The following is a 14293-nucleotide window of genomic DNA, read 5'->3' as shown; positions in this document are numbered from 1 at the left end:
TGTGTTTTTGTAAACTGACGTTTGTTGTGACTGAGTACGAAACACACCAGAGTGTTTCCAAATTCAGGTGAAGCAATAAGAAAAAAATCCTCTGGGTCCATAATGTTAGGATGTTGGCTTCAACACTTCTTCACAATTTGTACAAATGTATGCCACACTTTTCAGGTAAAAAAAAACACAGAACCACATCTGGGAACTGAATCTGCTTGATGGAAAGTATTGTGTAGTGTCTCCCATGTAAAGTCTTCCCAGTTCAAAAGCTCCAGAAGGTCAAAGTTCAGCTGGACTGGGGCGAAGGGGAGCTGCCCAGTTTGATCTGGACACTCCTGACCTGATCCACAGAGAAACTGCTTCCTTCCAGCCGTTCTAGACGTAACTCACCTCTGAAGGTTTCACCGTTTCTCTCCAGTTTCTGGGTTTTAAGCACCTTTCTCTGGAACAGGATGGTGAGATTTTCCCTACTGGTTTCCGCCTGACAGGTGGAAATGTTGGCAATACCCAGTTAATCTGTAATAACCAGTTAATCTGTAATAACCAGTTAATCTGTAATAATCAGTTAATCTGAAATAATCAGTTAATCTGTAATAACCAGTTAATCTGTAATAATCAGTTAATCTGAAATAATCAGTTAATCTGTAATAACCAGTTAATCTGTAATAAACAGTTAATCTGAAATAACCAGTTAATCTGTAATAACCAGTTAATCTGTAATAAACAGTTAATCTGAAATAATCAGTTAATCTGTAATAACCAGTTAATCTGAAATAATCAGTTAATCTGTAATAAACAGTTAATCTGTAATAAACAGTTAATCTGAAGTAATCAGTTAATCTGTATAAACAGTTAATCTGGGAACAGATTTTATCAGGAATCATCAGAACCACGGAGGACGGGCTCAGAGCTCCTCAAGTCTAATTTTTACACAACAGATCATAAAGCTGGGAATCGTGCAGCGCCCCCTACTGACCACGCCACACCGGCCCAGGAGTTCCCAAACATCTGGACGAAGATGAAGAGGACGGTCTCCTTCTGAGTATCTGACCTCTGTGACCTCTGTGACCTTTGGGTCAGGGCAGAAACTCCCTGAAGACCCAGAGAGGTTTGACCAGAACTACAGAGACTTTGATTCAGGGACTCGCAACTGGGATGTGGAGGTCAGAGGTCACGGATCCTGGGAGTTGGCGTGATGAAGCAGCTGGTTCAGAGGAAAGGCCAGATGCATGCTGGGTAGAGGGAGGTTTAGGTCTCAGGTAATGTTCTCCCGGTCTTCTTTTCCACGGCAACTGGCTTAGATTAGGAATGCTTTATACTCATTTCATTGGAAACTCATCTCTGTGTTTTCTTCTTTTCCATTGTTTGTGCAGCTCTGTGCCGAAGTGTTGACAGCAGCCGACCTGCAGATCCACGTTGGATGAGCTGAAGCTGCAGCCGTCCAGCCACAGATCAGGCGTCGCTTGTCTTTTGTAGTTTAATACGTTTTGTTCTAATTACATTTCCTTTGTGCACGGTCTCTATAAAATACACAAATAAATAAAGTTTACTAATTAGGACATTCATTACAAGATCTGTGCAATGTACCCATTAATCTTCCATCATTTTAGAAACGGTTCAAACTAATAAGTATAAATAATATCAGACAACTTAGGTAAAGAATTAACAGCTGCATTAATAATACTCATGTCTCCTTAAACCTCCCCACGTTTGTAAACATTCAACATCTTATAAAGAATTAGCCAAATACAATTGAACTGAATCATTAGTAATTTTAAACTAACAAGAATAAAAAAAACTCCTAAATGTGATTTAGTTACAGGTAGCTGAACACTGAGCAGGTCGTTTACTTCCTCAGATCCAGGGAAGCAATAATCTGCTCTGGAAATCCCCGGATTATCGAGGCTCTGATTGGCTGTTGCTCATTATGAGCAGCAGGTGGTTCAACCAATGAGAGTCCAGATCAGCCTCAGTCATTTACTATTTATACAACATGTACAGTATGTTTCTGTGCAAACTTGTTTCGCAAATAAACTTTTAATTACAACAGATCAAAGAATAACCTAGTTAAACCTAAGTCCAATTAAACAGTTTTATCTAATTTTATGGAGTTTATTTAATAAAAAATTAAACATTTTATTCATATTGTCAAAATGTTTCCTACGTGTATTTAAAACAATGTAGTTTAATTACAGCGATGCTCATTTAAACAGTAAACTTTAGTAGAAAGGTTTTTGAGTTTTGATGTAATTCAGCTTTTTTATAAACTGTCTTTTGTGACATTGTGGCTGAAGGCAATAAACGTTTAATATTTAGAACAATCACATCTTCATGTTGAGAAATGTTTCAAATATTGTTAAATGTATGAAAAACAACAATAAGGTTTTTTCACTCTATCCTGCTGCCACTTTTTAATGCCATCATTTTGTCTAATTATGAATAAAGTTTGGAACGATTCATTAATATTCAGTGTTTTTGTTTTTACAGCAATAGAGCTGTGGAGGAGGTAACCAGACAGTTTGATTTAATTTGGATAAATCATCAAACTCTTGACTTATGTATTTTCCTTTGAGTTACTTTAAATGTAGGACAGAATTTGGACAAAATGTAAGTTTACAAAAGACTTTAATGACATATTAAAATGATACACAAAGGGGAGAGTTGTGGTGGCCCAGCGGTTGTGCAAAACCCACATATGGAGGCCTCAGTCCTCGACGCGGCCGTCGCAGGTTCGATTCCCGGTCTGGTGACCTTCGCCGCATGTCTTCCTCTTCTCTCATTACCAACTTTCCTGTCAATTAACTATTAATTTAAGGTCACTAGAGCCAATAACACCTTGAAAAAAGATAAACAAACAGTAGAAAAACTAAAATGTGTGCCTTTTCTCCTAAATAAACATTAAGAAAAAAATCTAAATAAAGTCATTTTTGAGGTAGAGTTGAGAAATTAAAGTAACATTTTTAAAAAATCATTAACTAAAATATTAACTAAGCTTTAGTTGATAAAGTTAACTAATGATCCATTAACTAATAGGATCAATATCCGATCCGAATTGAGCTTTTTCCGATCCTGATACCGACTTGGTATCGATGTTTTGGATGCAACTCAGACAAAGATGATGGATTCATGAAACTCAAGATCTGATCAGAGCCACACAGGAAGTAAAGAAGTTTCACTTCCTGTCATATTTAGTTTGTAGCATCTGGATCTGAAGCAGAAAGCAACCGGATGATCAGTTTCAATCTGATCGATCAGTTTCAATCTGATCGATAAGGATCACTCTGATCAGCAGCTCCATGTCGTGACGTCAGAGCTGCTGTTTGATCACTGAGATCTCCATCGGGAGGATCCTGGTTGTTTTCACCATTCTGAAGTAAGGGAACATCCTGTCGCTGAAGGTGTGTGTGAAGGTGTGTATGTGTGTGTTCGTGTCCAGATCAGAGAAGGACAGATTCCCTCCGTCCAAGTCCAGATTCACTCGGATCCTCTGGATCTTCTTCTGGACGCAGAGATCAGCGGAAGGAGCCGACGGGCAGACGGCTGAGTAAATCCCTTCATAGAACCAGATAACCGATAGTCCAGACTTTACGTCCTGCTTCCTGTGGACAGACTCTGCCAACACGCCGAGCACCCACACTCTGTTGTCTCCAACATCGACATCCCAGCTGTGGTTCCCTGAGTTAAAGCCCTCAGAGCCGAGGACGGACCACTCTGCTCCAAACCTCTCTGGATTATCAGGAAGCTGCTGTTTCTCTCCAAACGTCCCACTGGTCAGATCGTCAGACAGGATGAGTCTTGACCCAGCCGTGTTTGGGTCCAGAACCAGAGGAGTGTAGGTCACCATGTTCTTCATGTTGCTCCAGATGTTGAAGGCCAGGTTGCCCAGATGTTTGGCCTGGTCTATCAGAGCTCCTGAGGGCAGCTGTGGATCCTCCAGCAGGGGGCAGCGCTGGACTCTTTCCACTGCAGCCTTGTAGTTGTGCAGGAATGAGACGTCTTCAGCTCTCAGCTCCTCCTCTGTGGCTCTGACTGTGTTTGAAAGAGCTGCTATCTCTCTGCTCAGAGCCTCCATCTTCTCCTTCATCATCCCTCTCTTCTGCTCCTCTTCCTCCCTCAGTGCAGCCAGCCTGGCCTCCTCTTCCTCTGCTAGAAACTGATGAAGCTTCTTAAACTGCTCAACAATCTGCCTCTCTGTGTGTCGGGCCTGGACCTTCATATGTTCTGCTGTCTGATCAAACTTCTCTTTAACTTCCTTCTTCAGCTCCAGTTTCTTCTTTAAAGGCTCCAGAAATGTTTTCATATTCTCTCTGTGATCCTGAGCAGCTTCATCTATGGGTCTGAATCTGTGGCTGGAGTGTTTATCTGAATCTCTGCAGACGAGACAAACTGGCTGCTGATGGTCCAGACAGAAGAGTTTGAGTTTCTCAGAGTGCAGACAGCAGAGACCCTCTGAAATTTTCTGGTCTTTCTGCTGTAGGAATGATTCACAGAGGTTCTTCAGAGCCAGGTTACAGGGAGGAGCGTCTGTTGCGGATCTTTTTCTACAAACCGGACATGAGCGTCCAGCTCTAACTCTCCAGCAGGTCTGCAGACATTCCTTACAGAAGCTGTGGCTGCACGGCAGGATAACCGGACCCTTATAGACGTCGCAGCAGACCGGACAGCAGAGATCCTCCTCTAACCTGGACGCCATTTGGTCTCCGACTGAAACTGAAACCATAGCGGACAAAGCGTGAAACCAGGACGTAATTTTCCCTCCAACACAAACTATTATCTTACTTTCACTTTGATTTAGTTGTTTTTTCCATATGCAGCCGTCTGTGTTTCGGTGTTTCAGCTCTCCCTCTGTCTGTTTAGTCTTACCTGACCAGGTGATGAAGATGATCCTCGGTGTTTACTCATGGAGAGTTTCTTTCTCTGTGACGCCCACTGAACTAGTTCCTGCTTTTTCAACAGTCCCTCGTGAAATTCCAGACTTTAGACACAAATATTGCGCCCTCTAAAGGATTTCCTTTGTACCTGCAGTTTTAGAAGCACTACTACTACACAGTGTCCAAGTGATCCATCATGAAGTTTTCCTTCTGCTAAGCAGAGAATTTCAGGAAAAGTTTCTGGACTTTATCCTTCCAGGATCCTTCCAGGATCCTTCCAGGATCTGAGAACGGAACCAAAGAAAAGCTCGGCTCTGCAGGGACAACATGGAGGCCAAGATTGATTTATTTATTCATTTCTATCACATTTTACACACTTGTTTCAAATGTGTTTTTATTCGTTTTTTATTTTCAGGTGATTTTTAAATATTAACCAAGGTTCTTTTCCTAAATTTCTGCCGTGTTTTTCTGTGAAACAGCCACCACGTGAATACTTGATGCCCTGTCATTCATACGCAGTCCAGCAGATGGCAGCAGAGCAATTCTGTGTTCTCAGGTTGTTCAGAGATCACGTGACAGGAAGTGACGTGTTCTTCACAACATTCACTCTGAGCTCTTTGCCTTGCTGTCAGAAGCTGTGGGACTTTTATTTTGTAGCTTCCACCGACAGGAAGTGAAGCATGTAATGTGACTTTAATCTGACGATGACCTGAGTCCGCATCAAAGTCCAAACTGTGGGCTGAAACCAGGGCGCGGACCAACATGGCGGATCAGAAGAAGATCCTGTGTGTGGGTCTGGTTTGTCTGGACATCATCAGCGTGGTGGAGGAATACCCGGAAGAGGACACCGACACCAGGTCAGTTTCCCATCAGTACCGGACCAGATGATCACCACACTGACTGAGGTCCGGTGGTTCCAGTGGTTCTGGTTCTGGAGGTTCTGGTTCTGGTCGCCTGCTGTCTGAGTTCACCAGGGTTTTCTGATGAGCCACTTATTATTTTACTGGAGGAAAATCTGAGGCTCAAACAGTTTGAAGTTTCACTGTGAAGGTGCTGCTGCTTCATCATCTTCATCATTATCATCATCATCTTCTTCAACTTCATCATCATCAACTTCATCTTCATCAGCTGGTTCAACGTTCCAGTCAAAGGTTTCTCTGTAAAACAGTAACAGGTTCTGAACTCGGTGCCGATCTTTGACCATCCGGGTTTTCAGAAGAGAAGCGAGTCAGTCTGCAGCTGGTCTACTGGTCTCACTGGGTCTACTGGTTTAACTGGGCCTACTGGTTTAACTGGGCCTACTGGTTCTTCTTCTTTTGTTTTTTATTGGCGGCTGGCATCCAACTTAAGCTGCATTTACCGCCACCTACCGGACTGGAGTGTGGTCATCAGAGATCTCAGAGGGAATTAAATCCACCTCAATGATGTGTAGGATGTGCAAATTCACATCCTAACACACTCATTAATACCTGAATTAATGCATGAGCATGCACTGGCATACACACAAATACTTGTTCATATCCTAAATACGACTCATTAACCCAGTGTTATTTAAGAACCTAAATAAGAGATTTCTAACATAACTTGATTTATTATCTAATAGACTAATCATAGACAGTCCTATATTCTTTCTGCTTAGTAACGACTTTAAAATCTGGCGTTCCTCTGAGTATTTATCACATTCTAACAAGACATGCTCCACTGTTTCCACCTGATTGCAATAATTACAAGCCCCATTCTCATGCTTTCCTATTTTAAAGAGCGAACTATTAAGTCCAGAATGTCCAATTCTAAGTCGAGACATAACTACTTCCTCTTTCCGCCTTCCACTCATATAATTACTATCTCCCACACTCTTTTGAATTGTATATAGTTGTCTCCCATGGGCCTACTGGTTTAACTGGGTCTACTGATTTAACTGGGCCTACTGGTTTAACTGGGCCTACTGTTCTAATTAGTCATTTTAATATATGTATGTGTTTGTGTATTTATGAACGTAGATGCTATGAATCACATGAATGTGATTCATTTTCACTTTAAATGAAGGTATAAATGTTTTTATGGGAGGGAATTATTTTGGATTTCCTTTTGAGCTAGAGTCTGTCTTTCTATAAAAGTGATGGAAAAATGGAATGTTACTCTAATAATTTCTCTGTCGTGTAAATGTGATCTGTCTTTTATGCAAAAAGCAGCTAACAGGATAAACCTAAAAATAATCCTAAAAACAAACATGGCCGTGTCTCTGCAGGTGTGTGTCGCAGCGATGGCAGCGTGGAGGAAACGCTTCCAACTCCTGTACGGTTCTGTCCCTGCTGGGGGCGCCGTGCGCCTTCATGGGCTCTCTGGCCGCCGGGCCGGTGGCGGAGTGAGTATCAGTCCGTTCATCAGGTAATCCACAGAACGGACCAATCACAGCTCAGTCTGAGTGTGATCCATGCTCAGCTAGATTCATGACAGCTGCAGAACAGGTGATGATCACCATCCAGCCTCCTGATTGGTCCATTACCGACATCCCTATGATTCCCTGGTACTAATGGGAACATCAGGACAGTTAAATAAATTGGCACAGGTTTCGTTAGGTCGGTCGTCTGCAGCGTTCCTGCTGTCTGACCCAAGTGGATCTACAAGTTGGTCCTCTGGTACTCCGAGGTTCTTCTGTTGTTGACCCACTCCGGGTGTTGAGTGGAGTGGGACAGTTCGGTTCGGGCAGGACTAAAGAACTGTCCACTCTTGATGGAGTTCAGTCCTTTGGCTTGTGCTACACCAGTGAAACCAGTAGGAAGTGATGTTTTGCACTGGGACAGGTTTATCAGGACCTGCAGGTTCTGGGCTTGGTGTTGGACCAGTTTTCATTTACTGAAGTTCTGGATGTTATCAGGCAGAGGAGGATCATACTGGTGTCCTGATTGCAGACATCTTAAATTTCCTGAAGTAGACGGTACTGGGTTGCTATGGTAACAGCTAGAATGTTTTTGGGGGGTTTTTTGTTATTTTTTTGTTGTGCGGTTAGGCGGTCCAAAATGTGGGAAGCCTTCATGGCTCTCCGTTGAATCCAGAACAGAAACAAGATTCTCCTTCTCACATCGTAATAAAACTGCAAGTCCATCAGACACCTGATCGGCCCGGATGTTCTGATCGGCCCGGATGTTCTGATCGGCCTGGATGTTCCTACCAGAGACATGACTGGTCCAGATGTTTGCCTTACCAGAACCCTTTGGTACCAGACTGCAGGTTCTGCAGGTTCTGGCAGTAGAGTGGAGCCAGCTCCCAGTTTGCTGAGGCGACACCCTGAAAACTTCCTAGACTAGGATGAAAACTTTCCCTTCAGATGAAGCTGGTCTGACTGGGGTTATGCTGAGTTGTCTCTGTAGTCATGCTGCTACAGGCTGCCAGAGGACAAACTGCTGCTTTTCTCACTTACTTTTCCTACTACTCTCCAGTTTGCATTATTTGCTGTTATTTCAATTCTTAACTTTTTGTTTCCTTTCCTTTTAGGGCCTTTCTTGATAGCTGGAGCCTGAGGCACCCACCTACCCCTGTCTTATGTTGTCTGTTTCTTTTGTTTTTTGAACTGAAATGAATTGTGCTTTCTGCATAATGACAATAATAGCTGATTCTGTTTTTTCTTCTACACCTGGTGTGGCGCTGTGTTTAACTTCCTGGAGGAGGGAATCAGCAGACATAATGCTGCCATCGCCATGACCCAGTGGCCCGTCTCAGTCATTCACTCTGTCTCTCCTGGACAAAGCTACTGACTAACTCTGCCTTCTGTCCTTTATCCTGCAGCTTTTAAAACCGGCTCAGAGCTACGGTAACTGCGTTTCTCTTCCAGATGAAGCAGATAAAGGAGCTGCTGCTAACATGAACTGATTACTTTTCATTAACACAGAAAGTTCTCCTGGTTCAGTTCTTCTGATTCTTCGTCTTGTGTTTCTGCTCTGTCTAGTCAAACCCCCATAGCTACTGGTACTGAGCCTGGTTCTGGTTCTGCTGGAGGTTTCTTCCTGTAAAAGGGGAGGTTTTCCTCTCCACTGTCGCCCTACTGGTCTGAATGACAGGATGTTCATTAATAACTGGGATTGAATTGAAATGGCTTTTTCTGTAAAGTCCCTGGAGTCGACTTGTGCTGTGATCCTGTAGAAATAAACGGAAACTGTTTCCTCTGTTGAATTCCTCTGTCCTGTCAGGGAAACCTTTTCCTGTCTTGATTCTTTTATTTTGAAATGCTGAAAAGTTTCCTGTCTGTAGCTTTGTTTTGGAGGATTTTCAGAAGTTTGGTATCGACGTGTCTCTGGTTTCTGAGCATGCTCAGTGCGTATCTCCGGCCTCCGTTGTCATCAGCAACATCCGCACAGGAAGCAGAACCATCCTGCATATGAACAGGTGTGTGTGTGGGTGTGTGTGTGTATATGTGTGTGTCACTGACTGCCTCTGTTTTTACAGCTTCACCATCATAGCAGACCACTTGCGCCCCCTTCTGTTCAGCCCTCTGTCAGAGCTTTTATTTTGAAGTAGATGTTCATGTTTCCTGTCTGTCTCTCAGTTTCATCATGGCCGACTTCTTGCAGCGTGCCATTGACGTGTCAGCGGTTGCTTGGCAGGTCAAAGGTCAAACTCCAAGTGCATGTTGCGTGGTTTGTCCATCCAGCGGCTCTCGAACCGTCCTTCTCTACGATACGTAAGAGGCCCGCCCTCCGCCACGCAGCGTTCACTCAGCGCCTTGTCACCAGCCGTTACCATGGCGACCACAAGAGGCCCTTCCTGTCGGCTCCTGATTAGTCTCCATGGCAACGCAGCATCTCAGTCCACCAGACCTCCTGCTGTCTGTGGTGATGAGGAGTTTAGTGAACGCTGCTCAAAGTGTTGAAGGAATCAGGAGGAAATGATCTGGTCTAATCCACTGCAGACTCAGCTTCAGGTTCAGAAGAAGAATGTAGCCGTCGCCCAGCAGTGCTCTGCTCACGGCAGCAAAGATGGCCACCGCAACATTTGTTTATGCAGTAAAGATGGCCGCCGCAACTCTTTTATTACACAGTAAAGATGGCCACCGCAACATTTGTTTATGCAGTAAAGATGGCCGCCGCAACGCTTTGTTTATGCAGTATATATGGCCACCGCAACATTTGTTTACATAGTAAAGATGGCCGCTACAACTCTTTTTTTACACAGTAAAAATGGCCGCCGCAACACTTTGTTTCGCAGTAAAGATGGCCGCCGCAACGCTTTGTTTATGCAGTAAAGATGGCCGCCGCAACTCCTTTTTTTACACAGTAAAGATGGCCGCCGCAACACTTTGTTTCGCAGTAAAGATGGCCGACGCAACGCTTTGTTTCGCAGTAAAGATGGCCAACGCAACGCTTTGTTTACGTAGTAAAGATGGCCGCTGCAACGCTTTGTTTATGCAGTAAAGATGGCCTCCACAACGCTTTGTTTCGCAGTAAAGATGGCTGACGCAACGCTTTGTTTATGCAACTTTTAAAGTTGTTGATCGACTGCATGGTCACCAGATGAAGGGAGCTGATAAACAGAAAGCTAACAGCTAACAGCCTTTAGCGGAGCACCGACTGCAGCTGTTTGGGGGTGACCAGATCAGGATTGGAGCGTTCAGACCGCCATGACACATTGGGATTTGGGGCGTATCCATCTGCTGTGTGAACCTTTCCTCTGATGGATCGGAGCCAGTTCAGCGTCCTGATCCGGTCCATGTGTGGGATTCCTCCTGGTTCTGACCCGCAGCACCGGTATGAATGGATGGCAGAACCAACATGTCCGCCAGACCCAGACCCAGGAGCAGCTCAGCGATGATGTAATGGATCCAGACGGGCTCAAAGATCAGAACCTGCCAGAACCAGTCAGCCTGAAGCAGAAATTCACTCCAAACACAACTACTGAACCTGAACTGAGTCACTGGTTCTGATCCGGATCAGGAGAACCAGGAAATAATCTGGTTAGAGCGTAAACCTGCCTGAAACCCAAACTGGATGCTAAAAAGTTTATTTAGTTCTAACAGAGCCTCATTGGTCCGTCAGTTTCACACTGTAAAAACAAGGCATTTGTCTTTTCTAGTATAAATTTCTTTGAACATTTGAAATAAGACAAAACCAACTTACAGGTAACTTTGCAGTAAGACATGGGAATTTGTTTAAATTCACCAATTCCTTAGTATTGGTGTTAAAAAGTACTACTTCCACTGGCAGATTATTTCACTTATAATAAAATACTTTCCCATGAGTTTAGTGAATTTAGTGGAGTTGGTGCTTTTTCACCAAGGTCTTAACACAAACTCTTTTATCTTGCTGAAACGTTTCCTGTAAATTAGTTTAGAACTCAGATATTCACACCAGAATCTAGACAGAAATATTTGGTTGGATTTTGTGTTTTTGCAGTGTAAGGAATCCGTTGGATCAGAACCGGATGTTCTTTAGCAAGTCTGCAGTGGTTTGGGTTTAATTCAGTAATTAATTCATCTTTATGTTAATCAATCAGCCACTGATGTGAGAATAACATCCATTCATAATGACCAGAAAACTGTAAAAACTCCTTCAAGGTTCAGTTTGATTTTTAAGTATAAAAATAATTTTATTATATTTCCTGTTTGATCTGTATTTTATCCAGACGAATCGATTTTAGTGATTAAAAACTCAAATCCATAAAGTTTAATTTCAATGGTAGTGATTTTAGACGTTTGTGGTGAACATGAAACTCGTCTTCCTCGATGAAGGTCTTCAGGTCAAACAGAACCGGGCCAGAACCTTGGGTCCTGACTCCAGGCCTCCTGTGAATGTTTGACCTGAAGGACTGGATGAGGTTCTGGACTGAACCCGTCCTGGTTCTGTAGAACTGAACCCGGTTCTGTCTTTCAGGGATCTTCCTGACGTAACGGCCCAGGACTTTTCCAGAGTCGACCTGGCTCAGTTCAAGTGGATCCACTGGGAGGTGAGGAACCAGAACCAGACCAGTGGTCCCACTATACACCAGTGAAGCTGAACATCCCGTCCACTGGTTCTGGACCAGTGAGATCCGATCAACCAGAAATGCTTCTCTCTAACAGACTTGATAAATTTATGAACTTTAAAACTGTTTTTATTGAGAATGATCGAGTGAATCAGATTCACTGAAGCTGAACGGGTTTCTGTTGACACTGGTTTGACTGGGTTTACTGGGATTTTAGTGTGCTACTGGGTTTTATTGGGTGTTTACTGGTGTTTTTCTGGTCTGATGCTGGGTACGTGGCGTCTCAGGGCCGTAACACTGGCGAACAGGTGAAGATGATCCAGCAGGTTGAGAAGTTTAACGCCCAGCTTCCTGACCATCAGAGGATCGGCATCTCCGTGGAGATTGAGAAAACCAGAGAGCCGCTATACGAGCTCTTCCCCTACGGAGATGTGGTACGGAATCGTCCAGGTTCGGATGGGTCCGGTCCGACCCGTCAGTGACCAGGTTCTGGTTGTTTTCCAGGTATTTGTCAGCAAAGATGTCGCTCGTCACTTTGGCTTTGACTCGCCTGAAGCGGCTCTGAGAGGACTCTACCCTCGAGTGAAGAAGGGGTGAGGGAGCAAAGTTCAGTGGAATGCCACAGACGGTTCTGGTTCTGACCCGTCTGTCTCTCAGGGCTGTCCTGATCTGTGCCTGGGCAGAAAAAGGAGCCGACGCTTTGGGTCCTGACGGTCTGCTGCTCCATTCCGACGCTTTTCCTCCTGAAATGCTGGTGGACACGCTGGGAGCCGGAGACACCTTCAACGCCGGCGTCCTCCACACGCTCTCCAACGGTGAGGCGGCTGGCCGGGTTCCACTGGTTCTGACTCGGTCTGGTTCTGATCCGTTAACATTTCTGTCTGCAGGAGGAAGTGTGCAGGACGCGCTGGCCTTTGGCTGCAGGATTGCGGGCAGGAAGTGTGGTTTCCATGGTTACGACGGCATCAGAGAGAAGTGATGCAGAACCAGTTGGTTCCTCTGGGAACGTTAGTGATTCATTAGATTGATGACCTGAAATAACTTCTAGATCTGATCAATAACTGATCAATAACCAATCGTCTATAATAAACAGAAGTGTTTATTTTTACTTAAATAATAAATTTCTATGAATAAACTGAAGAGCAGAAAGGATGTTGGTGGATTGTTGCTCACTGGAGACACGACTGGCTGCAGGTTCACAGCTGTGGATCGCCATGGTAACGGTACCATCTGAGCTCAGAACTGTTTTCATTTTATTAAGTAAACGAGCTCTAAATTTGACTCAGATTCAATAAATCAGAATAGTGCAGTTTATTGAACTCAGTAGAACATTAATGTTCAGCCAATGAAAACAAGATATTAATATTACATCAGAGCTGCCAAAACATCTTAATAGAGAAATATGGGATTAATAAAAAGTTTGTGGAAGATATGCTTAAAGCTTATCCTTTAAAGATTGTATAGATTTTATTCAGAATAATGTGTTTCTGTCATGAATGAGGCATAACAAGACGAAATAGCTTTAAAAACAAAGCTTAAGCCCCTGTTTGTTTATTGCTTGTTTCATAATTGATGACTGCATCATGCTTTTATAATGTAAAGCACTTATCTAAAATGTTCTGTACTAATAAACTTGACTGGATTAAAAACTACTTGACTTGTAGCTGATCAGACCAGAACCAAATGTGATTAAAGTCTGAATTTAAGTGAAGTGGTGAAGTGTCTTTTTTTAGAATAATTCAAAATGAGTTTCAGGAAAGCAGGTCCTGTAACCTTTAACCTTCTCAGTTCCTGTAGATTTTGTGTTGTGCTGTCAGCTCCCGCTGCTGAACTTTAAATCAATCCTTTAATTCCGTAAAATAATCCGCTCCCGTGTGACGTCCACTTCTTCTTCAGACGTTTTTATTTTAACCTTATTTGTTACAGTAAATAACAACAATACATAACTGTGTACATATCAGAACATTTTCCAGGGGAACATAAAATAAAATGACAGTATTTCTTCAGAAGTCTGATGTGACGGAAGATGAGGAATCCCCGGAACTTCGTTTCAACATTGTCCGATACAGAAGCTCAGAGTGGACAAACTTAATCGATGGATGAAGGCGGAGGCCTGGAAGCGAGCGGACAGAAGGCAGCGTAGGTTCAAAGGTAGGGATTTCTATGGAGTTAAAGTTGTTTCACAATTTTTCAATAAAAAAAAAATCACGTCAAACAAAAACAAATAGAGTTGTGATCAAAACTTTTGGATTTTCAAAAAGAAAATGTTTCAAACAAAAAAAATTATGTCAAAAAAATTATAAGAATTATTTTTTAAAACAAAAAAATTGTTCAAAAAGCTTTTTTTTAAATTGAAATCACTCATTTTTGTTTGAAACTTTTATTTTTGAATATCAGAATTTTTTTCTTGACAGCCTAAGATTTTGGTTGAGTCTAAGTTTTTTTAAATGCTCCTTTCTTTGTTTGCACTCAACGAT

The 14293-nt window shown here is 43.0% G+C and overlaps 2 protein-coding genes across 5 annotated transcripts; one reads left to right on the top strand and one right to left on the bottom strand.

Moving 5' to 3' along the window:
- Positions 1–2899: 2899 nt before the first annotated feature.
- LOC102237218 (nuclear factor 7, brain-like) lies at positions 2900–5032 on the bottom strand. The gene is made up of 2 exons (XM_005812948.2): positions 4855–5032; positions 2900–4701 (listed from the first exon to the last, which is right to left on the bottom strand). The coding sequence occupies exon 2, from the start codon at positions 4682–4684 to the stop codon at positions 3299–3301; it is 1386 nt and encodes a 461-aa protein (XP_005813005.2). The 5' UTR covers positions 4685–4701; positions 4855–5032; the 3' UTR covers positions 2900–3298.
- Positions 5033–5458: 426 nt separating this feature from the next.
- On the top strand, positions 5459–13527 carry khk (ketohexokinase). Of its 4 annotated transcripts, XM_023324753.1 has the most exons (9): positions 5459–5719; positions 7111–7227; positions 9111–9245; positions 9406–9540; positions 11726–11798; positions 12104–12250; positions 12321–12409; positions 12474–12631; positions 12704–13527. In XM_023324753.1, the coding sequence occupies exons 1-9, from the start codon at positions 5625–5627 to the stop codon at positions 12793–12795; spliced, it is 1041 nt and encodes a 346-aa protein (XP_023180521.1). In that variant the 5' UTR covers positions 5459–5624; the 3' UTR covers positions 12796–13527. The 4 variants fall into 4 exon arrangements, with proteins under 4 accessions (XP_023180521.1, XP_005812992.1, XP_005812991.1 ...); XM_005812935.2 differs by lacking the exon at positions 9406–9540 and having other exon boundaries at positions 5461–5719; XM_005812934.2 differs by lacking the exon at positions 9111–9245 and having other exon boundaries at positions 5463–5719.
- Positions 13528–14293: the final 766 nt, after the last annotated feature.

The sequence above is a fragment of the Xiphophorus maculatus genome, chromosome 20 (genome assembly GCF_002775205.1).
Source record: "Xiphophorus maculatus strain JP 163 A chromosome 20, X_maculatus-5.0-male, whole genome shotgun sequence".
Classification (NCBI taxonomy): domain Eukaryota; kingdom Metazoa; phylum Chordata; class Actinopteri; order Cyprinodontiformes; family Poeciliidae; genus Xiphophorus; species Xiphophorus maculatus.
This window is presented reverse-complemented; position numbering and strand designations above follow the sequence as displayed.

Coding starts and splice junctions, on each gene's coding strand:
- LOC102237218 (XM_005812948.2), bottom strand. CDS start 4,684: ATGGCGTCCAGGTTAGAGGAGGATCTCTGCTGTCCGGTCTGCTGCGAC.
- khk (XM_023324753.1), top strand. CDS start 5,625: ATGGCGGATCAGAAGAAGATCCTGTGTGTGGGTCTGGTTTGTCTGGAC. Junction 9,541..11,725: donor ACCGTCCTTCTCTACGATAC/GTAAGAGGCCCG, acceptor TCTGTCTTTCAG/GGATCTTCCTGACGTAACGG. Junction 12,251..12,320: donor TCTTCCCCTACGGAGATGTG/GTACGGAATCGT, acceptor GTTGTTTTCCAG/GTATTTGTCAGCAAAGATGT.